The sequence below is a fragment of the Camarhynchus parvulus genome, chromosome 14 (genome assembly GCF_901933205.1).
Source record: "Camarhynchus parvulus chromosome 14, STF_HiC, whole genome shotgun sequence".
NCBI classification, from domain to species: Eukaryota; Metazoa; Chordata; class Aves; order Passeriformes; family Thraupidae; genus Camarhynchus; species Camarhynchus parvulus.
The window spans coordinates 2618989-2645896 of record NC_044584.1 but is presented as its reverse complement, the minus strand read 5'-3'; the positions used below and the strand labels follow the sequence as shown (position 1 = coordinate 2645896).

The following is a 26908-nucleotide window of genomic DNA, read 5'->3' as shown; positions in this document are numbered from 1 at the left end:
TGAGCCTTTCAGCTCTCAAGTCCTCAGGTGAGGTGCCAGGCCCTCACCACCCTCACAGGGAAGGATTTACCTCTGGATGATTCCCTGTTGCACTGCCCACCCATCTCACCCATTAGCTATAACCCCTCCCAGGGTTTCATTTCAAGGGTTCGCACCCCACTTTTGTTCTCCTTTAGCCAAAGCTCATCTCTCATGGAGATGCTCCCTCTATCCCCCAAGTTTATCTGTAAGCTGAAATTCCACCCCTATATACAGCAACCTGCAGCACTGCCTGCCCTGTCCCAGCTTCCTTGAAAGCAGTGGGTTAGGTGAATTTTTAACTGTCCCTTGCTCTCGGAAGAGGGAAAAGTATAAATCTTCAGGAGAAGACCTGTCTTCCTGTGGCCTTTGTGTGTTGAGGATGGTCTGACAGAGTCACAAAATATCCTGAATAGAAAGGGACCCACAAGGATCATTGAGTCCAACTGTAAATCTGCTGCTGTACCCTCTGGGAAAGTGCAGACAGCTGGAGTGGCAACAGAAAGATCCCTGTCTCCCCCCTGCAGGAGTTTCCTTGGTGCCAGCTCGGTTATGTCTCCCTTATCTTACCCTTGGCTTCCCAGCACGCTGCCAGCAGCCCAAACACGACTTATCGGATTTAGGTGCTGGCAGAGATCTTTGAGCTTGACAGAATGCCCAAAGCTGCCAGTTCTTCAACCTCTTAATGAAATGAGGCTGTTCCTTTTCATTTACACACCTCTTGGATCCTAAAGTGATGCCTCTTGAGAAGCCATGCTAGAGTGCTGGGAGAGGCCCTGGAACCCTTTCAGCTCCAAATTGCCAGGTCCAATCCAGCAGCTTTAAGAGGTCTTGGCTGTTGGCACACCCGTGGGAAGTGGCCCTGGGGATGCCAGCTGCCTCTCTGGGCTGAAGGGACAAGCAGGCTGCCTTTGGGCAGTGCAGGCAGAGCCTGCCCATGTGTCCCAGGCCATGCTGCCTCTCCAGCTCCCACTACAGCAGGAGGCTCACCCAGGCGCAGAGGAGCAATGGTTACTGAAATTCCCAGCCACATCTTCTCCGTGCTGGTGGTGCTCCAGGGTCTGTCAAGGGCCTGGAGCTCTGTAACCCCCAGCAGGGACACCCTGGGGACACTGCTGGAGGCTGATGTGGAGACTGTGCCAGCTCCCTGCAGAGCACTGCCAGGGAAATCACACTTGAGGAGAAGAGGGATTGGGAAGAGCAGCAGGTATTCTGGAAAGCTTCCTCCTGTGTCATCCTTCCCAGCCCATGGAGATTTTCCTGTGTCTGAGCACTCCAAGGGGAGTCTGTTTCATTGTGCATCTTCTCAGCACTTAAAGGGCAAAGCAATACAACAAGAGACTCCAACCTGGCAGCCAAGACTGGGGGGCTGCAAGCTGGCACGCCTTGGGGTGAAAGGGAATGGGGGCCCCACTCTGGGGAAAAGAAGCACAAGATCTTGTCCTTGGCAAGTGTGGGGGGACCAAGAGAAGGTGTTGGATCCACTCACCCTCTTTAATTGGAACCAGCATCCTGGCATTTTACTCCTGGGCAACGGCACTCCAGTCTCAGGACTGCACCATGCAGCACTGCAGCAAAGTTAAGGATGAGCAGAAATGAGGACAAGATGGAAAATGCTCTCAGCAGAAGTCAGTGTGTCTGTCCCTGCACCACAACTCCTGGGACGTGTCCAGGGAAGCCGTTGCATGTCCCTGAGCCACCAGCTGCTCTGATGGAAGGTGCCACTGGGCATCATGGGTGTGTGTCCTGCTCACGCTCCTTCCTCCCTCACAGGGAGCAGCAGGAGGCTGGGATGGAGAGCAAGGAGCCATGCAGATGGGGTCACACAAGGACAGTTGTAGTGAATCTCTTGCCTGGATACTGCCCAGGGTGGCAGGGCCATGGGGATAGCAGAGAAACTGAAAGAGGAATTACTTAACCAAGTTCTTCCCAACATCTGCATTTGGCTACTGGCTGAGAGATGAGGGGCCAGAGCACCCTGTGCCAGGCCCACCCTGGCATGGCTGCCCCGGGGACTCGCTGGCACACACCCTCCCCCCAACCTGTCCTACATTTTGGGTGTTGTTTGGACGGGGAAGAGAAGGTCCTTGATGTCCTTGATGGACAGAGATAAGATGGTTGCATGAGCCAGCCAGCACCTTTAACACAGATTAAACCCTGAAACCATGTGTGGGGTGAGCAGGGCTGGGGTTTTCTGAACCCAGATGGTCTGAAACAGCAGGATCGATGTCTCCACTGCTGCTGACAGGATGGCTCCTGGGGCTGCCCCTTGGGAATAACACCATGGGAGATGGGGGTGATAACAGCCAACAAGGAAAGGTGGTGGAAAGCAGCTTGAGCCATGATCTCAGGGACACAGGTGCCAGCAGCAGGAGCAGGGTTGACAAGTTTGGCACAAGGGCTGGTTCTTCCTTCCAGGGGCTCATGTGAGAGGTCAGACAGGGAAATCCCCCAGGCAAGTGCTTCCCCACTGCCTAATCCCTGCTGTCCCTGCTGCCTCCTCTCTGCCTGATCCTGCCTTTTTCTGGGTTTCTCCCATGTTCCTGCTGAGTCTCCTGCACACTCCCAGCCTTGGGTGTGAGCTGAGTCACTGCAATGCCACTACACCTCCTTGCAACATCTCCTGTCTTCTGTTCTAGGCGCCATGAGGAGCCTGTAAATACTTTCCTTTGGCAAGATTTTTGTTTTGATCTAATGGCTCAGCTTCCTTCAAAGGCAGGCAGTGCGAGGCACTGCATGAGGCAACAGGGAAGGTCACGGGGAGAACTCAGGCAGCTGTAATTGGGGAGGATCAAACCCAGGCTTGAGCAGGGGTGTGGACAGGTGGCTCAGCCCGGGCTGGCATGAGGCTCCGGCATGTCACCGCAGGCAATGACTGTCCCAGATCCTCTCCAGGCCCACAGTTACCTGTGACTACTCAGCTGGCTGCTGGCCTCACCTGAGACAGGGCCAGTGGCCCCGTGATGACAAAGATGCTGGGCAAGACCACGCCATTCCTGAGGTGGCCACAGCAGGACGCCATGCAGAAGGGTGACACATGATGGGGGAAAGCAAACAGGGAGAGGATAAGCCCTTGGCTAGGCCATGCTTGGAGGGAAGGCACGTGCCATCCCCACGCCTGGCCAGCCTGCATCATCTCAAAACATTCGTGTGGCTCTGCTGAGGGATAACAACTCTGAGCCAGGCAGCTCCTTCCACGTCTGAGCACTGTAATGAGTTTTGCTGTGTGCTGCTAAGGACGTGAGTGTGAGCAGGGAAGCTTTGCTGTGGTCTGGTGGCTGCTCAGTCACCCATGGAGACAGCTTCACTTCTTCTGGTGTCTGTGGAACCAGCTGGGGGAGGGCAAGAACAAGGCTCCCAGCTGCGGCTCTGAAGATGGGTCCAGGTGTCTCCCAGTGCAGCCCAGTAGGTGATGGGATCTGGGCACAGGCCAGACAGTCAGAACTTCAACTGCAAGCACCCCATCTGGGGCCAGACCCACAGCTGTGACATGCTCCAGGTGCCCTGGGGAGCCAAAATTCAGCTTTGGCCATCGCCAAGATCAAAGGCACCAAGGTGGAGAGTGGGGTCTCCCAGCTCAGGGGCCCCTGGCAGTGCAGTCACAAGTGCCATTCTCTGTTTAGCCTCATCTTAACACCAAGGCTGCTGATTCCTGCTCCCATACCCAGACACCTTCACCCTTGCCCTGGTTCTCAGTTCATTTCCTCTTCTCCCAAGGGCTAGCCAGGGTCCAGAAAGTGGCTACAAATCCCCAAGATCAGAGAGGAACACAGGTTTCCAAAGCAGTCGTACTCAAAGCTATCACTGTGGCATTCAGCTACATGAAGCCCCCCAAAAAATATAGAATCATAGCATTACAGAATCATTTAGGTTGAAAAAGCTCTCTAAGCTCAAGTCCACCCGTTCCTCCAGCACTGCCAAGGCCACCACTAAAACATGTCCCCAAGTGCCACATCTACATGATTTTTGAACACGTCTAGGGACTCCACACTTCTTTCAGCAGCCTGTTCTGATGTCTGAATTCATTCTCTTTATCATGTGGAAAAAGGCAGTGGCTGGGGGCTGCCCTGCTTCCTGCTTGTCATAGCCTGTGGCGGGTTGGGTTCACTGGGGCGCCCCAGCAGTAACAGCACCCAAGCTACCTCATGTCCCTTGTTCAGTAGAGCTGCCTCAAGCCATGGCTCTCCCTGTCCCCACCGCAGTCCCATTTCCCCACCCTTCTCTTCCTCCTCCCTCTGTCCACACTGTGCAAACTTTCCCCACTTTGGTGTTCTCAGCACCAGCAGCACCTTCTCCTGCCAACTTGGCAGCCAGTGGGCAGGACAGGCAGGGCAGCCGTACACTGTGAGCACACTCCAGCCCCGGCACTTTGATCCTTATCGGGAGCACTCCACCTTCCCCCCTGGAGTGGCCCGGCAGTGCCGCATTCCCACGCACGGAGCTGGCACCTGCTTCCAAAAACCAGGGCACCAGGGCAGGGCCCACTGTGGAGTGCTGCTGCTCGGGAGCGGCGTGAACGGACAGACAGATACAGGAGACTGACCATACCCATGCAGGGCTGGACTGACCCCGCACCGGAACCACCACGGCTGCTCACAGCCACTGCCCCCCACCGTGTGTGAGCTCCTGTCACGCATTACGCGCATGCCCCCTTAAAGACCCACACACACACAGCCCCACCCCACACACAGAGCCCTACACACACATGCACACACACACACATACACAGCCCTACACACACACACACACACACAGAGCCCTACACACACACACACACACACATACACAGCCCTACACACACATACACACACACACACACACACACAGCCCTACACACACACACACACACACATACACAGCCCTACACACACACACACACACACACACACACACACACAGCCCTACACAGAGCCCCTACACACACACACACACACACACACACACACACACACACACACACACACACACAGCCCTACACACACAGCTCTACACACAGAGGCCCTACACACACAGAGCCCTGCACACACTCAGGTGTCTAAGTGGGCACATGTGAATTTGTGTTGTGTCCCACACCTGGCACAGGTGCAATGCCCAGTGCATGTGCACACAGCTGTGGAATGCCCAGCTGTGCACTCACACTGGCATGGGTGCACACAGTCACAGCCACCTGGCACATGGGCAATGCCTGGGGCACACCCAGGTGCACAATGCCCTGCGCACACACACTGGTGCATGTTCTGCCCAGAGGGATGTGTGCACACACTGAGAGTTCACACCCAGAGGGATGTGTGTACACACACACCTCACAGACAGGTTCAGAGTACTACACACGTGCCATGCACACAGAGGATGACACACAAGAGCACACATACATGGACACACACATAAATGACTGCAAACAGTGGCATGTGTGTGTGTGTGTGTGTGTGTGTGTGTTATCACACAGAGCTGTTAACACACACAGAGCTGTTATCTCACATACACACGTGGCTGTTACACACACGCACACACACACAGAGTTGCTATCACACACATATACGCACGTGCACACACAGAGCTGTTATCACATACACAGAGAGAATTGTTATCTCATACACACACATATTCACACACAGCTGTTATCACACACACACATACACAGCTGTTATTTCACTCACACACAGACACAGCTGTTATCACACACACTCACACATACAGCTGTTAACACACACACATGCACAACTGTTATCACACACACATGCACAGCTGTTATTTCACTCACACACACATAGACACACACACAGCTGTTAACACACACACATGCACAACTGTTATCACACACACACTCCTCACACACACACTCACACACAGCTGTTATACAGACACACACACACACACACACAGCAGATACACACACACACACACACACACACACACACACACACACACACACACACACACACACACACACACACACACACACACACACACACAGCTGTTAACACACAGGCACATTCTCCACGCCCCCTCTCTCTTCCTCACTCTCCCACGGTCCCGCCCCTCTCGGGTCCCGCCCCCGGCGCGTGCGCGGTGCCGCGGTCCCGCGGCGGGCGCGGGCGGGGCCGCACGGAGCCGGAGCCGGAGCCGGAGCCGCAGCCGGAGCCGCCCGGCCCGGTGAGTGAGCGGGGGGCGGTGGCTGCCGGAACCGGCACCGGCACGGGGGAAGGTCGGCACCGGGGCTGATGAGCATCGGGGGGTGATGGTGGCAGGAGCGGGGGGTCGGGCCGGACGGGGGATGCGTGGGGCTGCGGCCTCTTGTCCGCTCGGCGAGGCGGCCCCGCCCGGAGCTGCGGCAGCTCCGGGGCCCTTGGCCGGCTCCTCCCGCTGCCGCCTCCGCGCTCCGGCGCGGCTCGGGCTCGATGCCGGCGGTGGCTCCTGCGCGGGCCCGCAAGGGTCGCGTCCCCCGTGGGCTGCGGCGGATGGAGGCGGCGCCGCGCGGGGATGCTCGGCCGCGCTCGGGGGATGCGCCTGGCTGGGACCCGCCGGCATCCCGGGGGAGCTCGGGCCGCCCCTCCCTGCCGGGAACGGACACGGGGCTGCGGGGACCGAGTGGGCATCTGCCGGCCCCGCTGCGCCCCGGGCCCTGGCTCGGTATGAGAAAGTCTCTCATGCCAAGACAGACCTTGATGGGCTGGAGCGTGTCGGGGGAAGGGAATAGATCTGGGGAAGGGTCTGGAGCACAAGTCTAATGAGGAGCAACTGGGGGGCTCAGCCTGAAGAAAAGGAGGCTCAGGAGAGACCTCCTCAGTCCACAACTCCCTGACGGGAGGGTGCAGCCAGTGGGGGTCGGACTCTGGTCCATGAGAACAAGTGATGGAACAAGAGAGAGCAGCTTCAGGTTGTGCCACGGCAAGTTTAGGTTGGATATTGGGAAAATTTCTTCACGGAAAGGGTGGTCAGACACTGGAACAGGCTGCCCAGGAGTGTGGTGGAGTCCCCATCCCTGGAAATGTTCAAAACCAAGTAGAAGCAGAAGGGATCTCCCTATCCTCTGCTCACAGCTGCCCAGGTGGCCTGTCCTGCCCAGCCACTGAGAACTGCAGGGCAGGAGCAGGGCTGTACAAGGGTCCATGAGAAACCTGTGTGTTGGGCTCCAGCCCTTGTTCTTGCTAAATTCATGAGGCCAGTGAGTTTGCAGAGTTTGTCTTTTTATGAGCAACTGCAAAGTCACTGGGCAAACCAGTGATGTTGTTTTTAAGGCAAAGGGGATGACCAGCTCTTGCAGCAGTTTTGTCCCCTCCCTCCTGCTGCTGCCCCAGCACAAAGGCAGTTACAGATGCAACCATGGAGCCCATCAGGCTCCTTGTGCCCACCGACCCATTCCCATTGCAGGGCAGTAGCTGGGCACAAGCCAATCCCTTACTCTGCAAACAGGATCTAGCCCCAGCTTTCTTCTTTATTTCAAGGCCTGAAGTTCCTGTCTGGTCAAACCCAGACTCATGTATCTGTCGGACACTTGGTGTTGGGTTTGTAGAGGGCTGTGAGGTCACTGGTCCCTGCTGCACCCAGCACCCCACCAGCCGTACAGCCTCTTAGAAAGTTTTATTACTGTTTGCACAACCAAGGTGAGGTTTTTATGGTCTTGCTCTGCTGTGACTCCCAGATCTCTGTGAACACTGAGAAGGTGAAAACAGCCCAGCAATGAGAGCTGTGTGTTACTGAACACTCATGGCTGGTCTGGTGGTTGCTGGCCCTGGTTGCTCTTTGCAGGACCTGGGACTTTCTAGATGCACCCGCCTCGGAAATCACTCACTCTTCCTGTGAACAGTGGCCATAAAAAGTCCTTGCCCTGCTATGGCTGAATAATTTCCAGCACAGACACTGTGGGGAGCAGAGAGGAATTTCCTGCTCCAGTGACAGTGTGGAAAGTACCCAGGGACTGACAGCCCTCGCCAGGTGTGTGATGCCACCACCCCGGGCACAGCTGCGGAGGTGCAGGCACCTGGCAGCTCATCTTGTAGGGGTGACACGGTGTCTCTGTCAACCAGCAGGAAGAAACACTGGGTTTATATTAAAAAAGGCAACGTCTGCCATTTGCAGGGCTGGTTTCTATGGGAACGGGACATCAGAAGAGCAGAAATGCGGTGTGTGCTCTAAAATAACTGCAGGCTCCCGGGAGCACGTGGCCTTTGCTCGGCCCTTTCCGCTGAGGCGGTGGCCGGGCACAGCCACCTGCCAGCAACGAGGCGGTGTGGAAGTGGGTCAGGAGGTGGGATGCTGTGGCCTTGATCCCTGCCAATGCTCAGCCTGTCCTCATCTAAATCCACTGGCAGAACAGCTCTGGTCCAGGCTGGCAGCTGGTGCCACCACGTTACCCGGCACAGCTTGGTACTGCGGCAGGGGCTGGTGGGGACCAGGTGGTGGGGACCAGTCTCGTATCCACTCATGCAGGCTGTGGGCCGGCAGGAGTATCTCCTTCCTCACTGACCTCCCTGAGGATGGTGAGGGTGTGTCCACACTCCTGTATTCAGGAGACCCTTCCTCCAGGGAGGAGGAAGGGAGGAACTGGGAAGGGAGGAACTCCTCAGCAGGGAGAGGGACTGGGTTGCTCTCCCAGAAGCTGGTGGTGGTCGCCTCTCTCTCCTCCCAGATCTTTGGCCCTGCCTCTTGGTGGGAAATTCAGTCTTGTAGTGCTTGAGGTCAGGTGGGAGCATCTCTGGCAGGGACAGCCCAATGTGCTGCCCAGCAAGGCACCTTGTTGCCTCCGAGGTCATCATCATCATCCACCTGTGGCACTCAGCCCTCCCTTACTGCCAAAGATGGGCCCTGACATGGACCTGGGCCCTGTCCTGTCCTCTGATTATGGACATCTCAGGGCTGATCCAGGCAGCACCTCCCAAAACAGGTTTTCTCTCTTGGGTTGCAAAAAAAAATCATGCTTTGGATACTAGAGCCTGGAAAACCATTTTTGCTCTCAAATCCAGCAAGAACTTTTTAACTTAGCTTCTTCCTTCTCTCATCTCCAGCAAGCGAAAGGTCCAGAACGAGTTTTCTTGGAACACTTAAAAACTTGGAAAATATTTATTGGCAATAATGGAGTTTTCAGTCTTTGTATAGTGTTTGTGTTACCCAAGAGCTGCTTGACATTTTCCCGGCAGCAGCTGTAAGACCCGTGGGGCGGTCGGGGGGGCAGCTTGAGTTCGAGGGTGCGGCGGGGCGAGCAGGATTTGGGATCTCTGCGAGGGCAGCAGCTGCTCCTGCCTGACCTGCAGCATTCGTCCTTTAAAGTGAGCCACGACTTGGATTCCCTTGGTTTGCTCTGGATTCCTTCAAGGGGGTGCAGAACAAAGGTTTCTGCTTGGGGCTGAGGGGGCTTATTTGGGGCACTTCAGATGCTGCTGTGTGGGGTGGGTGTGTGTGGGCCTGGGGACCTGCTAAGGGATCCTGTGGCACAGCATGGATGTTCTGCCTGGCCACATGTGGACCAGAGGTCAGCTGGAGATAAAGCACTTCATGCGGAGCTTGAAGGTGCCTTTGCCAAGTCCCCGTTGCTATTCCTTTCCTGCTTGCTCTGGGCGGGGTTCTGGTGGACTTTATGGGGCTGAAGCATAAGATTTGTGCTTTTCCCTGCCTAGAGAAAGATCCTTGAACACAGATGTCCCTGCTGTTGTGGGAATCTGTCTTCTGTGCACGGAGTGGCAAAGAGCTGGTGGGTTTTTTGTGCTCCGAGAACACATCTGAGTTTAGCATCGGGGCTGGGAAGGTGCTTGCAAAGTCAGGAGAAGGCTCCTGCTTTAGAGTTGAGCCTGGGAAGGTGTGTGCCAAGGCTGGAGAAGGCTCCTGGGTTTAGGGTTGGGGCTGGAAGGTGTGTGCCAAGGCTGGAGAAGGCTCCTGGAGGGCTGAAGGAGCTGGTGACAGAGAGCAGGCGAGGCAGGTGGGTGTTGTTGCTGTGCCCTGCGTGTCTCAGGTTGCTGTTGCTGCAGCTCTGTTGCCACCGGAGCTGTGCTCACTGTGTGTGTTCACCAGCCTGGGAGCCGAGGTTGGCAGGATGGGTCAGCAACCTCCCTCCTCTCACTGGGGCACCCTGAAACCCCTGCTCAGCTTGCTGGGTGCCAGCTGCATCCAGGGAGCTGATACCATCCCAACCAGGGCTCAAGAACGTGCTGTGGAGTGCCTGCCAGGGCGTTGCTCGTGGGTTCTGTGCCCATCCGTGTTCCCGTGGCACTTTCAGTGCTGCCAGGCTTTGGAGCACCGGGTCAGAGCTGACCCCTCAGCTGCCCACTGTGATCCTGTCAGGATTTGCCATGCTCAGAGGCTGGCACTGCTTGCTGGGGGCTGCCCAGAGTCCGGCAGTGCAGGCAGGAGCCTCTGCTGGTGCCAGGGCTGCCCCTTCCTTCTCCGTGCTGCTCTGCAAGCCCAAAATCCCAGCCAGTGTCCTGGTGGGATAGCAGTGCTCCGTCAGGAAATGCCACTGCAAATGGAGACACAAACAGCTTGAAGGGATGGCGGATGCTTCCCGAGAGGGGGAGGAGGCAGCGGAGGATCATTCTCAAGCACCGACCTTCCCTGGTGCTTCCCTTGCCCTTTTCTCATCCTTGCCTCTCCCAGCAGAGTTTCTGCTGGGAAAGCACCCAGTGTTGCAGAACCAACTCTTCACACGGCAGGAGGTGGAGGCACAGCTTGGAATCTCCACCCATCCCAAAATAATAGGCTGCCACGAGTTTGACAGCCTTCCTGGGGCCGTTGTTTGTGGTTCTGTAACCCTGTGCTCCTGCAGTTTGAGGAAAGCTGTTGCTGCCTGCTGCTGGGAAGGACCCAGGGCTGGGTATAAACAGCAGCTTCCATGTCTGGGAACAGCCATGCCAGAAACCAGGGGCACTTACTCATAGGAGAGGGGTCACAATGGTTCTTTTTGGGGTGAAGCTGTCTGCTGTGGCTCCAGGCTGGGAGCAGAGAGCTGCCCTGGGCTGTGTGGGGTGTGGGATGCTGCCCTCCTGCTGCCCAGCTGCACCAGCAGCTGGCACTCACGGCTCTCTCCTCTCTCTCCTCCAGGGTCCTGCGCTGGGCCCCTTCTGATGGGAGGATGGTTCTGCTCAGGCAGTTCAGGCTGCTGCTCTGGAAGAACTACATCCTGCAGGTAGGCTGGCACTGCACCTGGGGGCTGCTTCTGGCACTGCTAAATGGGGGTACATCAGAGCTTGCCCAGCCTCTGGCTTTGTCAGGAAACCTCCCCTGTGGACACAGGGCATTGCTAGGAGGAAAACTGGGTTATCTGTGCACATGGTGTCTTATGTGCTGGGCTGTGTGACCTTATGGGCTGTGCTCTGTGCTCAGTTTCCTTGTCCCTGGCCTCCCCAGCCTGCCCTCTGGCAAAGAGCTCAGCTCCCTTCTCCTGGGACCGGGTAACCCACGCCCCATCCGTGTGACAGTGGGGTTTTCTGAGCTGTCTCATTGCACAACCTCCTCTGGAAGTCCCGGTGCCTCCAAAACCCACTGGAGCCATGGGCTTCTTTTCCTCCATGGCTTTCTACCATTCTCAGGAGCAGCTTTTAGGGGTCTTAAAAATATTAAACCGCTGGCACCCCCTGCCAGCCCACCTCCCACCATGGCAGCTGGGTGGCACTGAGGGATTTGGGGACTGCCGGGCTGGCAGGTCCTGCCTGGTGCTGGCCCAGGCCACAGCCCCTTTCGGTGTTCCTGGGTGGATTCTGTGGCTCCACTGGGACCCAGAGCCAGCCCTGGCAGAGTGTGGGGAAGAGGAGGGAGCAGGGATGGCTGCAGCCTGGCTTTACGCTTTCAATTTACCCGTCTGCAGCTCGGCACAGCGTTGCTGTAAAAATAACCCAAAGGAACAGGGAAGTGCTGGCTGCACCCAGCCTTCTGGCAGGCGCAGAACAGGGAACTGGGCTTTGAGAGGACAAAAGGGACTTGCAGCAGGGCTGATTTGCAGCCAGGAGCATCCCCCATCCCCTCTGCAAGGGAAAAATGTTGTTTTCTGGGTGTGCTCCAGAGTGGGGATACATCTTAGCGTGTTTTCCAAGGCCACAAGCTGACTCAGGTCTACTGTGCCAGGATACAGCTAAAAGTCCTGTTCCTGATAAAGAAACAGAGCTCCCAAGTCACCCCCAGCCTGCTGAGAGGACAGTGGCTCTCCAGAGTTGCTTGGGCCAGGCAGAGGTGGTGATTATGGATGAGTATCCCTGGCACCTCTGCAATAGAGACTTGAATGACTTCTGCTGCAGAGCTGGTGAATGTGTGTGAGCCTGCAAGTTCAGGGAGGCAGAGCTGTTCTGAAGGCAGCCCAGGAGACAGGGAGAGGTTTAGTACCATAGTAAATCAGCGGGAGGCAGCTGGGCTGCCAGGGCTGCATTATAAACCCATCAGACATCTGCAGCGTTTGCTTTTATGAGCGTGGCAGCTCCTTTTTCCCTGCCTGCCTGAAGCTTCTGCTTCCTGCCTGTGCTGCTGGGGCTGGCTGTGGCTGGAGTAGACTCTTCCTCCCAGGGGAAGCCCCAAGAGGTGTTTTGGGCTTTGACAGTGGGTGCTGAGAGCCAGGGTAATGGTAGTCCCCTTATCATCTCCTGACAGACTGTCCAAGATCCTGTTCACCCTGGCTCCTGCAGGGCTGTCTCCCTTCCCAGGCTGCACTCATGGCTCCCTACCTGCCCCACTGGAGACTCTGCCCACCTGAGCCTGCCCACTAGCTGCTGCATAAAATCCAGTTGCTGAGACAGCAAAGTTGTGAGACTTAAGCTCCTCTTTCCAGCCTGGCAAAGGGGGAGGGTGCAAAATCCCCTTGTCTTGTGAAGCCCAAATTAGCCAGAGGCCTCAGAAAAGGTTAATGCTGCTGCTCCAGGCACATGCTCTGAGCAGCCATGAACCCCTGTGGCCAGGGACATCTCTGGGCTGTCACTGCTGGGCCTGAGGCTGAGTGTGCTGTGCTGCTCTTGAGCCTGGCCTGGGGTGAAGGCAGCTCAGTTTGCAGGAGGAAATCACAGAATCCCAGAATGGTTTGGATTGGAAGGGACCATCCATCCCACTGCCCTACCATGGGCAGGGACACTTTCCACTAGACCAGGTTGCTCGATGACCACAGTTCTCCTGGGACACCAGTTTGGAATGCTAATAGACCTGGGTTGGTTGCTAATGTACTGTGTTGGTGGGGGGTGTTACTGGCTAAAGAGGCATTGTGCAGGAGACAGCCCTGGGGGAATTGATGGATGAAGGTCCAGAGTGCAGCACCAGAGTTCATTCTGCAGTTGCTTGAATCTCAATAAAAAAAAAAAAAAAAAAAAAAAAAAATCCACTGTGTGTAGTGCAGTAGTGGCTTGGGTATGCCCATGGGTGTGCTTGCCATGCTGTAGTCCTCCTGTAGCCAGAGGCTCTGCTGGCCCTCATCCTGGGATGCAGATCCAACGTCCAGCTGCCTGGAGCAACTCAGCTCCAGCAGGAAAAGTTGCACTGGTTCCAGCAGTGTTGCTGCATGGCAGAGCCCCAGGGCACAGAAAAGGAGCAAAGCACAAGCCTGGGTCATTCAGCCCAGCAGTGTGGTGAGGAAGGCTCTGGTGGAGGCTGGTTTGAGCTGGAACAGTGCTTAGGGTAGGGGATCCCTTGGCTGGAGAGTCCTGAAGGATGTGGGAACCAGCACAGTGTCATTCCTGGCCTCTGGAAAAACCCAGGTTGTGAAACCTTGTGGAATGCAAGAATGCTGTTGCTCCTTGCTGTTCTCATGCCCTGAACCTCATGGCTGTCTCATCTACCTTCTGTGTTTGCATCTTCATTTTTATCTCTTGAGAGAGAGAGAGAGAGAGAGAGAGTGGTACTATAGGTATCTGTGTATAGATACACACTTATGGTAGCTGTCTGGATGTCTGTGTATATACAGATACACAATGTATTTTATATCCTTGCCCCATGTTTGTCTCTTTCCCCTGGCCTGCAGAAGAGGCAGATCCTGGTGACGCTGATCGAGGTGTGCCTGCCGCTGCTCTTCGCCGCCATCCTGATCGCGCTGCGGCACCGCGTGCACTCCGTCAGCCACCCCAACGCCACCCTCTACCCCAGCCAGTCTGTGGATGACCTGCCCAGCTTCTTCTCCTCCCAGCATGCCAGCAACCCCTGGGAGCTGGCCTATGTCCCCTCCAACAGCAGCGCCGTCCGGAGCATCGCCGAGGCAGTGGAGAGAGCTCTGCCCATCAACATCAGAGGTGAGCAGGGCTGGGGCTGCTCCTTCCACCCCAGAAATTGGTGTGAGTCTTTACTCTGGGCAGCCTAGTCCAGTGGAAGGTGTCTCTGCCCATGGCAGGGTCCTGGAACTGGATGTTTTTTCATGTCCCTTCCAGCCCAAACCATTCTGTGACTGATTCTGAATTCTTATGCTCCTGGAACACCATTTTTTTCTGAACTTCAGGGCTACAGTTTGATGGTTTTGGGGTTTTTTTTCAGTAAAATGACAGGATTTGGGGTTGCTTTTTAGTCTCATTTTATTGCAGTTTCCGTCTTGAAAAATATCACCCTAAAACAGTTAAAGAAGGTGGCAGCACTTCCCTGTGAAAGAGTATTTTTGGAAATCTTTTGGCACAGAAAATTTTAGCACTTGGTGTTCCAAGCTGTTAGAATTTTCTGTGGGAAAGCTGACTCCTGCTCTCAAGGAGGAGGAATGTCTGCATGCCCAGGATACAGGGCAGCATCCTGTGTAACTCCCCCGTGTCTGGCAGCAGGCATGGCACACCCCTCCTGTCCTGGACCAGGAGCGATGCTCCTGGGGGTGGCTGAGCAGCAGTGCATGGTGCCTTTCTGTGCCCTGTCCCTGCATCTCCTGTTTCTGCTCCACAGCTCAGGGCTTCCCCTCGGAGCGGGACTTTGAGGAGTACGTCAGGCTGGACAACCGCTCGGGCAGCGTCCTGGCCGCCGTCGTGTTCCGGCACCGCTTCCCGCACAGCTCGGCCCCGCTGCCCCTCCAGGTGAGCCAGGGCAAGGTGGGACAGCATCCCCCAGCCGGGTGTCACCCGGGCCTGTCCCACCCACCTCCCACCCTCCCTGCAGGTGGAGTATGAGCTGCGCTTCAAGTACAGCCCCAGGAATGCCCCGCGGAGCGAGCAGACGGGGCTGAACCCCAACCTGGACCGGGACTGGCACACCAGTTACCTCTTCCCACTCTTCCAGCTGCCCGGGCCCCGCGAGGCCAAGTTTGCTGATGGGGGCACACCAGGTGAGCACAGCCCAAGATGTGGGGTCACCTTCCTACAGCACGTGGCAAGCTCTGAGCTTTTTAAGAAATAGGTTCATTTAAAAGAAATTATTAAATTCAGTTAATTATAATGAAGTAGTGATTTATATTTATACCAGCATTAAATTTATATCTGTATAAGGCGAACAATTAAATATTTGTTTGTTATAAGCATATATTTATTTTATATATACAAGCAATTAAATATTTATATATATTAAAATGTTAAAATTTACATATAAATCTTTATGAATATATAAATAGTTAAATGGTTATGCTTTTCTATAGATGTTTATATTCAGTTTTGTGCATATATAAACAATTCATCAAATAATGACACAATTTTAAATTAATATTTAAATATTAATTATTTACTGTAGAGCTTCTTAATATTTATTTATATATTAATTATAAATAATTAATTATTATTTATATATTTATATGTCTTTATTTTGTTGAATTATTATTGATTACTTAGATGTAATTGGACTATTTTTACAATTGTGTTATATTTGTTATATTATAGCTATCCTTTATTTAAATTTTATTGTGTGGCTTCATGGGCACTGCTTGGCCTCTGGGCACCTCTGCTGAGCAGGATTGGATAAGAATAAATTTTAATGTGCATGAATCATTTTAAAATTTAATTTTTTTCCCATTTCAATTTTTAATGGAAATTTTATATCACTATCCAAACCGCCCTGTGTTTATTGTTCTGCTTAAGTACTTGAAAAGTAAATAGAGCAGTTCTATGGTTTGCGGGTTTAAGGGCAGCCAAACCACTGGCAGAGCATGAGCCAGCAGGGACATTGTTGGAGCTGGTGCTGGCTTAGGACTGGACTTTTGGGAGCTCCTTCTGTGGTGGCAAAGGGAATATTTCCCTCAGTGGGATTTCTCCCTCTGTATTCAATTCCAGTGTCCAGGGAGAGTGAGGGCGAGGAAGTGGGCAAACAGGTTTTGCTCACAGTGTGTAAATAAAGCAGAGCCCCAGAGTGTTTGCTCAGTACATGAGTTAATATCAAACAAAGTTCCCAATCTCATAATTCCACTGTTATCTTCTCTCTCTGTGGGTCATTTTAGCCCACTGCCTTTCAAGATGTTCATTTGGGGTTTTGTAAGAGAATTTAAGTTCCTGTTCAGGTAACATTTGGCAGCAATTCCACTTAAAAATAAACTATTTTAAGTTGATTTTGTTATCTAAAGCTGTGTCAAGAGAGGTTTAAATTAGGGAAAAGCTCTTCCCCCAGAGGGTGCTGGCACTGCTCAGGCTCCCCAGGGAATGGGCACAGCCCCGCGGCTGCCAGAGCTCCAGGAGAGCTTGGACAGCGCTGCCAGGGATGCCCAGGGTGGGATTGTTGGGGTGTCTGTGCAGGGCCAGGAGTTGGCCTCATGATCCTTCTGGGTCCCTTCCCACCTGGGAGATGCTGCTGGGAAATTAAAATATTTGCAGTGTTTTCTAATGCACAAAAGTTTACACCACATGTGTGAGTCATAGGATATACTTCTTCTGACTGCAACCTGTGTAGTATTGCTTATTCTTCTGGTTTACAAAGAAAAAGGGGAGAAACACAAGCCCAGGGACTTGTGGTGGTTGATGGTGACAGAGAATCTCCCCATAACAAAGTCACAGCCATACTGCAGGACAGCAACCATGAACAGAGTTTTCCTGGCAGCTCCTCCTAAATGATGGTTATGCAAGATCCTGGTTTGGTCTAGCGGAAGGTTACCCTGCCTGTGGCAGGATGTAGAACAAGATAAACTTTACGGTCCCTTCCAAGCCAAACCAGTGATTCAGTAAATTTGCTGTGGTATCAATCCTTCCCCAGTCCCCCGTGTCACAGTGATGCTTATATTGCTTTTCCTCTGCGCTCCAGATTTAGTCCCTGTTCCGCTTCCCATGTAATCCTTCCCACAAAGGCTGTTTGTCCCTCCAAACCCCAGCCCCATGTCTATTCCTGGTGTGGTTCTTGCTGTGCAGGTTATCTCCGGGAGGGATTCCTGGCGGTGCAGCACGCGGTGGACAGGGCTATCATGCAGTACCACGCCGGTGCCAGCTCTGCCAGCCTGCTGGAGAACATCACCGTGGTGGTGCAGCGCTTCCCCTTCCCAGCCTACGTCAATGACCTCTTCCTCCTGGCCATCCAGAACCAGCTGCCCCTGCTGCTCATGCTCAGCTTCACCTACACCTCGCTCAACATCGTCCGCGCCGTCGTCCACGAGAAGGAGAAGAAGCTGAAGGTGAGAGCTGGGATGTGCTCCCCTCCCTCTGCAGCTTTTCCCAATGGATCATGTCTTTAGATTAGGAACAAAATCCCTGCTGGGTGTAGAGCCAGTGAGCAGGAGGTGGGGATGGCAGCGGATTAGCGAGCCCCAGGGAAGAATGTTGCTAATCCTGCTGCCATGAGGAGGCTGGGCTCTCCTTGCCATGCAACCCGGGGTGCTGGACCACAGGGATGATGTTTCTCCAGGGCTGGGAGAGAGGGTGACATGTCTGGGTTCCAGAGCTTGTGGATTCAAGAGTTCAGCCTGTTTGAAGGAAGGTTTTGCCTTTTGCATGTAGAGACCCGTTGTGCGTGTGCTGTGGGGGCGGCTGGAGCTCGGCCACGTGCTTACAACACCAGGGCTTGGCTTCCCCCAGGCATGGGCTGTCCTGCCCTGTGCTGGGTGGCCCTGGTGGCACCACTGGCACCCTGCTCTGGGTTTGGGCGCAGCTCAGCTCTCTGGGAACTCCTCCAGTGGTGGCAGCCCTTGTCTGGGGAGGTGGGGGACACCACACCATGCTGGTGGCTGTGCAGGAGCACTCTGCTGGTACCTGGGGCTGCCACCTCCTCTTTGCTTGTGCCACGAGGGAAAGCCACCTGTGCCTTGCCCTGGCTGTGCCCGGGGAGTGTGGGTGCAGCTGTGGGTGACACTGTGACCTCCCACAGGAGTACATGCACATGATGGGCCTCAGCAACTGGTTGCACTGGAGTGCCTGGTTCCTCATGTTCTTCCTCTTCCTCCTGGTGTCCGTGTTCTTCGTCACCGTGCTCTTCTGTGTCAAGGTGAGCGTCTGTCCCCAGGCCACAAACTCTGTGCTGGCAAGGCACAGGGATGACAGGGCCACTCTGCCATGGGACTGTCCTGGTGTGCCAGGGCTCCTCCAAAGACTGCAGTTTGGGTTTCCCAGACTGAAATGAGCGGTGCTGCCCCACAGTTGCATTCATGGCAGGAGTCACTCCCCCCAGAGGGAGGTGGGGATGGGAGCTCCAGGGACACTGCATGCAGAGCAGGACCACCCTGCTCCCACAGCCTCTGGAGCTCCTTGAGCTCTCCCCTCTGCATGTGCCCACACCAGGAGAAGCAGAAGGGGGCTCTCTGGGTGTTGGCCAGGGTATCCCCTGCCCCTTAGATCCTGCATCGCACGAGGGCAATCTGTATTTCCTCCCTCTGGAGTGGTCTGGGAGTTTCTGGGTGTCCTCACCCACCTGAGTTTGTCTCCAGCACTTGGAGAACATCAGGCCTGTGCTGCTAAAGCCACAGCTGGCTCCAGCAGCTCTGGGCTTTACAAGATTTTCTTGGCAGGTGAGCGAACAGGGAGCAGTGCTCACCAACAGTGACCCCACCCTGGTGTTCACCTTCCTTGCCATCTTCTCCATCTCCTCCATCTCCTTCAACTTCATGGTGAGCACCTTCTTCTCACGAGGTGAGTCCCCCTGCACTGCCTCCTTTTGTTACTGACACTTGGACTTGTGGAGGGGGCATTTCTTCCCATTTTTGACTGCATTTTCTGCACAGTGTGTGGAGAGGGATGTGGGTACTGTTGCTTCCCAAACCAGAGCAGGTCCAAGGGCTGGAGCCCCTTTACTCTGGAGCCAGGCTGGCAGAGCTGGGGGTGCTCACCTGGAGAGGAGAAGGCTGCAGGGACACCTCAGAGCCCCTGCCAGGGCCTGAAGGGGCTCCAGGAGAGCTGGAGAGGGACTGGGGACAAGGGATGGAGGGACAGGACACAGGGAATGGCTCCCACTGCCAGAGGGCAGGGATGGATGGGATATTGGGCAGAAATTGTTCCCTGGGAGGGTGGGCAGGCCCTGGCACAGGGTGCCCAGAGCAGCTGTGGCTGCCCCATCCCTGGCACTGTTCAAGACCAGGTTGGAGGGGGTTTGGAGCAACCTGGGATAGTGGAAGGTGTCTCTTCCCATGGCAGGGGGTGGGACAAGGTGGTCTTTAATGCTCCTTCCAACCCAGACCATTCCCTGGTAGCATGACCAGCTCCTGTCTTAGGGCCTCATCTGGCTGGCTTGGCCCCAGATTCTGCTGTGGGATGGGCAGAGGCTTCTGCAGCTGCCCACCATGGGGCTGGGGTTGGGCTCAGGCTCCTGCCTTGCTGGGATGTGGGCGTGTCCTTGTGCTGCCCCTACATACCCATGCTCTGTGCCCAAATCTGGAACGTCCCTGGGTGGGGAGCTGGTGGGCAGTGCTGGGTGGCATCACCCTGACGTTCTCCCTCCCGCTTTTCCCTGTGCTGGCAGCAAACGTTGCGGCCGCCGCTGGCGGCTTCCTCTACTTCTTCTCCTACATCCCCTACTTCTTCATCTCGCCCCGCTACGACCTGATGTCCCACAGCCAGAAGCTGGCATCCTGCCTCATCTCCAACGTGGCCATGGCCATGGGGGCGCAGCTCATCGGCATGTTTGAAGGGAAAGGTGAGCAGGGCCATCTGTTCCTGGGGAGAGCAGCATCCCCTTCCTGTCAGCCTCATTTGTGGTGGGGTGGCACTGGCTTGGTGGAGAGACATTGGACAGAAGAAGCAATTTCCTTCTTACTAGAGCTGATTGCTCCCATACCAGGACTCTGAACTTACACCTGTGCCCCTTGGCTGTGCAAAGTACCATCCTCACTTTAATTACCAGAGGAATTCTGTTCTAATGGATGGGAACCATTGCATTTCTTCCTTCACAATATATATCCTTAATTTCTTTAATTTAAAAGAATTAATTTCTTTAATTTAAAATTTCATTTAAATTTGTTGGTTCAATGCAGAGCCATGCATTTACTAGGCGTGGCTGTAGTGATTGGAGGGGTGATGCTGGAGAAGGGATCGTTTCTTCCCAGGAAGTGGCAGAGAATGCCATGGAAGGAGCGTGGTGGGGTGGGGAGCCTCGAGGGGTCAGTGCCTCTTTTCCCTCTGTCTGCAGAGGATCATAGAGCTGTGCAGGGGATCCTGGTTAGGGAGCAGTGAGCAGGCAGAGGGGCTGCTCTCTGCCAATCCCGGAGAAGATGGTCCTCCTGGGGATGCAGAGGGAGCAGTGTCCCATGTGCCTTGCAGGGACTGGCATCCAGTGGAGGGACCTCATGAAGCCTGTCAGCGTGGATGACAACTTCACCTTGGCCCAGGTGCTGGGGATGCTGCTCCTGGACTCGGTGCTGTATGGTGTGGTGGCCTGGTACGTGGAGGCTGTGTTCCCTGGCGAGTACGGTGTGCCACAGCCCTGGTACTTCTTCCTCACGGTGAGCACTGCTTACACCCCTCCCTGGGCTGGAGGGGCGTCCCTTGGGGCAGTCACCACTTCTGTGCTGTGCAGTAGGCCAGCCAGATGGCCGAGGGTGGCACCATCTGGCCTCCAAAATCACAGGGCCTGCAGCATGTCCTCACTAAAGGCTGATGCAGCTGTAGATTTTTACTGTGGATGAAGGTCATCTTGGCTTTAGAGCTCTTTCCCAGCACTTCTGGCATGCAGGGTGTTCTTAAATGTCTCCAGGCCCAAGCCAAGGCATTGGAGAGAAACCCCAGGTGGGAGGAACCAGGTCATCCAGCTATTTGACACCCCTGAGCACTGCCTTGCAGGCAGGCATGGGTGACCTGTGTGTCACTGCCAGCTGCCACGTGCCGGGGGTGGGTGTCACCCATGAGCTGAGCCACCCTCGCTCTGCCAAGCCAAACACTTGGCATCACCCTCAGCAGCTGCAGCTGCAGTGAGCACTGCAGCTACATGGCTGCAGGGAGAATGTGTTCTGTTTGGATACTGGAGATGGAGCCTTTGTTATTTGATAGAGAGGTTTTTCCTTCTCTCTTCCAAATTCCTCATCCTAGAGTGGTTTCACTCCAGCATCTCACTCCCTCTTGCAGTCAGAGTGGGGAAACAGAGATGCAGCCATTGACAAAAGCTGATTTTGCATCCAGGAGTTATTGAATTGTTATTCCCACCAGGATTTAAGGTCCCAAACACTTAGTTTCATTCCTAGAGAGCCACATCAAAAAAAAGGGGCTGTGACTACAGCAGCTGGACCCCAGGCTGTATTTAGTGTTTTTCAGGTGTTTTGGAGGGGGTGGTCATCCATGGGCTCTCCTGGGCAGGATGATTCTGCCTGAGTGATTTTACTTCTCAGTGGAATTTTTTCATGGAGATGAAGATGGGGAAGAGCTGCTGTGTAAGCACAGGCAGTCCTGCTGTAAGGGAGAGATGGGGGAGGGCAGGAGGAGCTGTTCCATCGTGTCAGCCCTGCCTGCTGAAGATGTTGTGGTTGGTAATTCCCAGGCCAAGGAGAGCGGTCTGGGAGATCCTTGGGAGATGTCTGTGGGAGGAGGAGGGTGGCCAAGGCTGGGATGAAGAGATGGGCTCTGCCTGTGCCTGATTTCTGTCTCTCCCTTCCTCTATCAGCCCTCGTACTGGTGTGGGCGGCCCAGGACTGTTGTGGGGAAAGAGAAAGAGGAGGAGGAGGACCCCGAGAAAGCCCTGAAGAGTCAGTACATTGAGGAGGAACCAGCTGACCTCGTGTCAGGCATCAAAATAAAGCACCTGTCCAAGGTACTGACTGCCCAGCAGGGCACAAACACACCATAATGTTGGTTTTGTAAAATCTGTTGTCTGCACGCAGCTTCTGTATGCTTGTGCTGCCCTGGGGCTGGGTATGGCTCTTCCCCAGAGCTGGCTGCATTTTGTGGTGGGATGAAGTGCTGCGTACTTAGAGGTGCAGTGACATCTGTATTTAACTTGTTGACATCCGAATTTAACCTGAATTAGACCTGTTGTCTCCTGGTAACACCCCGTGAGCATCCCAGGCTTTGCCTGCTCGGTGGAGCTGAGGCACTTGCCTGAAGCACAGCTCCAACTCATGGACTTGATCTTCACAGGTCTTCAAAGTGGGAAACAAGACAAAAGAGGCAGTGAAGGACTTGACAGTGAACATGTACGAGGGGCAGATCACTGTCCTGTTGGGACACAATGGTGCTGGGAAGACCACCACTCTGTCCATGCTCACAGGTAGGAGTCTCCTGCTGCAGGAACTGATGGCTTTACCCTTGAACAAGAGCCAGACCCTATCTCTGAGGGTGGGGAGGGGTTTTTGAGCTCCTTGGAGCACCTTCAGTTTCCTGAGCCATTGGCTAGGAGTGCCAGGGTAGTGAGAGGGGCATGGAAGGAGCATGGGGGTCCCTGCTCAGCCCTCCACAAGAGTGGGATCAGCCAGTGGGTGAAATGGCAGCCAGGTTTTGTGCTGGAGAGCTGTGAGAAGAGACTGGACCTGCTGCAGGATCGCTCTCTGTAGGCTTTGCCATGGTAACACAGATAAGGTGGGACTGGTGTTTGTCATTCTTGGTCTGCTGGGCTCCAGGGTACCTATTTTGGCACAAAGGACACAATGACCTTTGATGGTCCTCTCTGTTCTCTATTGCTCTGAGCTGCTCCTGGCAGCTCAGGGGGCTCACGGGACCTTCCTGGAACTCTGCCCTGGCCCTGCCTGGCTCTCTGCACGGCTCAGAACCGTGTTTGACCTGCCTGTTCCTCTCCTTTCTGCACTGGTGGTCAGTTCCCACCTGTGGGTGCCCTGCAGCCCGTCCTGCAGCAGGAGGAAGCTGTTGTCCCCCAGCCTGAGCACGAGACAGACCTGGTCTGGTTTTTGGCAGAAAGCTGGTGGGGTGGGGGGATGCTCGTCAGGACCCTCCACATTTCCACTGTCTCTTTGGCACTGGGGTCACCCTGAGCTCCGCGCACACAGGTCTGCACTCCCCGACGGGCGGGCAGGCCTACATCAACGGCTACGAGATCTCCCAGGACATGGTCCTGATCCGCCGCAGCCTGGGGCTGTGCCCCCAGCACGACGTCCTCTTCGACAACATGACAGTGGAAGAGCACCTGCACTTCTATGCAGGGGTGAGCCTGGCACTGAGCAGGGGGACAGCCCTTGGGGAGGCACTGGAGGGCTCCTGGGGGTGGGGAAGTGTGGTGAGATATATCAAGTGGGTCCAAAAATGGTCAGAGGGTGTAACACCTCTGCTCTGGAGCTAGGCTGGGAGAGCTGGAGGTGTTCACCTGGAGAAGAGAAGGCTCCAGGGTGTCTTTGGAGCCTCTCACCGTGACTACAGGGGCTACAGGAGAGGGATTTTGGACAAGGGCCTGGGATGACAAGACAATGGGGAATGGTTTCACACTGAGAGAGGGCAGGGTTAAATGGGATATACAGAAGAAATTCTTCCCTGTGAGGGTGATGAGGCCCTGGCACAGGTTACCCACAGAAGCTGTGGCTGCCCCTGGATCCCTGCATGTGTCCAAGACCAGGTTGAATGGGGCTTGGAGCAGCCTGGGACAGTGGAAGGTGTCCCTGCCCAAGGCAGGGCAGTTGGCCTAAATGATCTTAAAGGACTCTTCCAACCCCAACTATTCCATGATTCCATGATAAGCAGAACAGCCGTTGCATCCTCTTCCCACCTTATCTGCAGGCTGGTGGAGGAGTGGAGGGTCTCAGACAGCACAACTCCATGGAACCCCCCCTGCCAGCTGTGCCAGCTCCTGCAGGCGTGGGCAGGAGTGCAGCTCTGCTTCCCCACTTTCCTGTCTGAGTGTGGAGCAGGGAGTGTGGTGGGGTTTGGCAGCCCTGCAGGTGGGCTCATCTCTCCCTTCCCCTGTCTGGCAGCTGAAGGGATACCCAGCCTCCAAGTGTCCTGAGGAGATCAGCCACATCCTGAGGATCCTTGGCTTGGAGGACAAGCGCCGCTCCCTGAGCAAGGCTCTCTCCGGGGGCATGAAGCGCAAGCTGTCCATCGGCATCGCCCTCATCGGGGACTCCAAGGCAGGTGCCTTTGCTGGGCCCCCCTCGCACCTGGGGCCAGTGCAGCTCCTTGGGGGGGCTCTGAGGCTGTTCCTCATCTGCAGGGACAGCGGGGAGTGGGCAGGAGCACCCCCACTCTGAGGGTTGTGCCCTGAGGCTCTGCTGTCTGGTAGCTGCTCCCCAAGATCATTGCTGTGAGGCTGAGATTTCTCCTGGGCCCTGAGGTTGTCCCCTCCTGTGCTGCTGGGCCTCCCCCAGCCCTTTCTGACCTGCTCCCATCTCCTGGGTGCAGGTGGTGATGCTGGATGAGCCAACGTCAGGGATGGACCCAGCCTCCCGCAGAGCCACGTGGGATCTTCTGCAGCAGCAGAGGAGCAACAGAACCATCCTGCTGACCACTCACTTCATGGACGAGGCAGACCTGCTGGGGGACCGCATAGCCATCATGGCCAAGGGCGAGCTGCAGTGCTGCGGCTCCTCGCTCTTCCTCAAGCGCAAATACGGTATGGGAGCAGAGCAGGCTGTGCTCCGTGTCCTCTCCTGGCCAGGGAGGAGCAGGAGGGGTACAGAGAGCAGGGAGGGGATCCATTGTTCCTTGCCTGATGGCTGGTGCTCCCCATCCTGCTATTCAGCCTCTCCTGGAGCCCATCCCCACATTTGCTCTTGCATCGTGTCCGTGTCCAGTACAGAGCGGTGCCTGTGCATCCCTCTCTGTTCCAGCCCCCTGCCCAGGCTGGGCTGGGCTGGGATTGACCCTCCTCTCCCTTCTCCCACGGCTCCCCCCAGGGGCTGGATATCACATGGTGATGGTGAAGGAGCCCTACTGCAACCTGGGAGAGATCTCCCGCCTCATCTGCCAGTACGTGCCCAATGCCACCATGGAGAGCAACGCCGGGGCAGAGCTGTCCTTCATCCTGCCCAAGGAGAGCACCCACAGGTAATGGCATTGTCCTCTGCTGCCCCTCCCTGGGGGGTCCCTTGTCTTCACACAGGCTTGTCTCACAGGCTTGCTGGAAAGGGGAGCTGCTCCCTGCATCAGCACTGGTCATGGAAAATGGGATTCAGTTCCTCCTGTAGTGCTGAGGGTGGCACACACAAGGCAGGATGTTCTGGCTCTGAAATGAGATCTATAGACCCAGGAGATCAGGGGAACTGATTGTCTCCTTCTGCTCTGTTCTCGTGAGACCCCTCCTGCAGTGCTCCCTCCCAGTCTGGAGGCACCAGCAGGAGGATGTGGAGCTCCTGGAACAAGTCCAGGGAGGCCACAGAGATGCTCCAAGGGCTGGAGCCTCTCTGTTTTGGAGCCAGGCTGGGAGAGCTGGGGGTGCTCACCTGGAGAGGAGAAGGCTCCAGGGACACCTCAGAGCCCCTGCCAGGGCCTGAAGGGGCTCCAGGAGAGCTGGAGAGGGACTGGGGACAAGGGATGGAGGGACAGGACACAGGGACTGGCTCCCACTGCCAGAGGGCAGGGATGGATGGGATATTGGGAATTAGGAATTGTTCCCTGGCAGGGTGGGCAGGCCCTGGCACAGGGTGCCCAGAGCAGCTGTGGCTGCCCCTGCATCCCTGGCACTGTCCAAAGCCAAACTGGATGATGGGGTTTGGAGCACCCTGGGATAGTGGAAGGTATCCTTGCCCATAGCAGGGCGTGGAATGAGATGGTCAGTAAGGTCCATTCCAAACTCAAACCCTTTTGTGTTTCCATGATTCTGTGATAGCTGAGGCAAGAACAGCCAGTGGAGCCCAAAGTCTGCCCTGGGGGACAGGGGCGTGCTCAATGCCACAGGTCACCCTGGGGCTGGATGCAAGACTCCAGCCAGCTGCAGGACTGATGCCCAGGGGGTCTTTACCCCTGAGTGCCCCCTCCCACAAGTGTCAGTGTCTGACATCTCCCTTCTCTGCTCAGGTTTGAGGCCCTGTTCACGGAGCTGGAGCAGAGGCGGGAGGAGCTGGGCATCGCCAGCTACGGCGCCTCGGTCACCACCATGGAGGAGGTGTTCCTCAGGTAGGTGCAGGGATGACCAGTGCCCATGTGCTTTGGTGATGGCCAGCACAGCCCTCCGGGGCACTCGTTGGCTTTGGCTTCCCCAGCTCAGAACAGCTCTATCCTGCCTGGATCTGTTTCATTACCTGCTTTCCCTCCTGGCACAGGGTTGGGAAGCTCGTGGACTCCAGCATGGATATCCAGGCCATCCAGCTGCCTGCTCTGCAGTACCAGCACGAGAGACGCTCCAACGACTGGGCAATGGATGACTCCAGCAGCCTGAGTGGCATGACGGACATGACAGATGACAGCGGGGCGCTCATTACTGAGGACTGCTCCAGCATCAAGCTCAACACCGGGGTGAGTGCTGGGGAGTCAGTGCAGCAGGAACGGGAGAGGATGTGTGAAGGGAGGGGCTTGAAGTAGGGTTACCAGGTGGAGCCTTCCCCACAGTTGCTCTTGTTGCATGTGGTTTGGAACCACAATCAAATTGAAAGTTCAAGTTGGAATCTGCATCATTAGGAGAAATGATTTTTGGGGTTGGTAGGGTTACTCTTCATATTTATCTTGGGATCCGAGTTGTTCTTCAAGGTGATCTAATGTGGTTTTCCACCTGCCGTTGTTCCATCATTGAGGTTTTCCAGAAGGAAGATGAGAAAATCCATCTTCCT

The 26908-nt window shown here is 55.4% G+C and overlaps 1 protein-coding gene across 1 annotated transcript in view; it reads left to right on the top strand.

Annotated features, from left to right (window-relative positions):
* The first annotated feature begins 6120 nt into the window (after positions 1-6120).
* Positions 6121-26908, top strand: part of ABCA3 (ATP binding cassette subfamily A member 3) — a 29576-nt gene continuing 8788 nt past the window's right edge. The window contains 18 exon segments of the mRNA XM_030958199.1: positions 6121-6171; positions 11050-11134; positions 13940-14204; positions 14833-14960; positions 15043-15208; positions 17205-17464; positions 18154-18270; positions 18791-18911; positions 19738-19911; positions 20535-20716; positions 21868-22014; positions 22341-22470; positions 23204-23358; positions 24119-24274; positions 24546-24756; positions 25040-25190; positions 26160-26258; positions 26405-26597. Of these exon segments, the coding sequence (XP_030814059.1) occupies positions 11081-11134; positions 13940-14204; positions 14833-14960; positions 15043-15208; positions 17205-17464; positions 18154-18270; positions 18791-18911; positions 19738-19911; positions 20535-20716; positions 21868-22014; positions 22341-22470; positions 23204-23358; positions 24119-24274; positions 24546-24756; positions 25040-25190; positions 26160-26258; positions 26405-26597 (2709 nt within the window). The 5' untranslated portion in view covers positions 6121-6171; positions 11050-11080.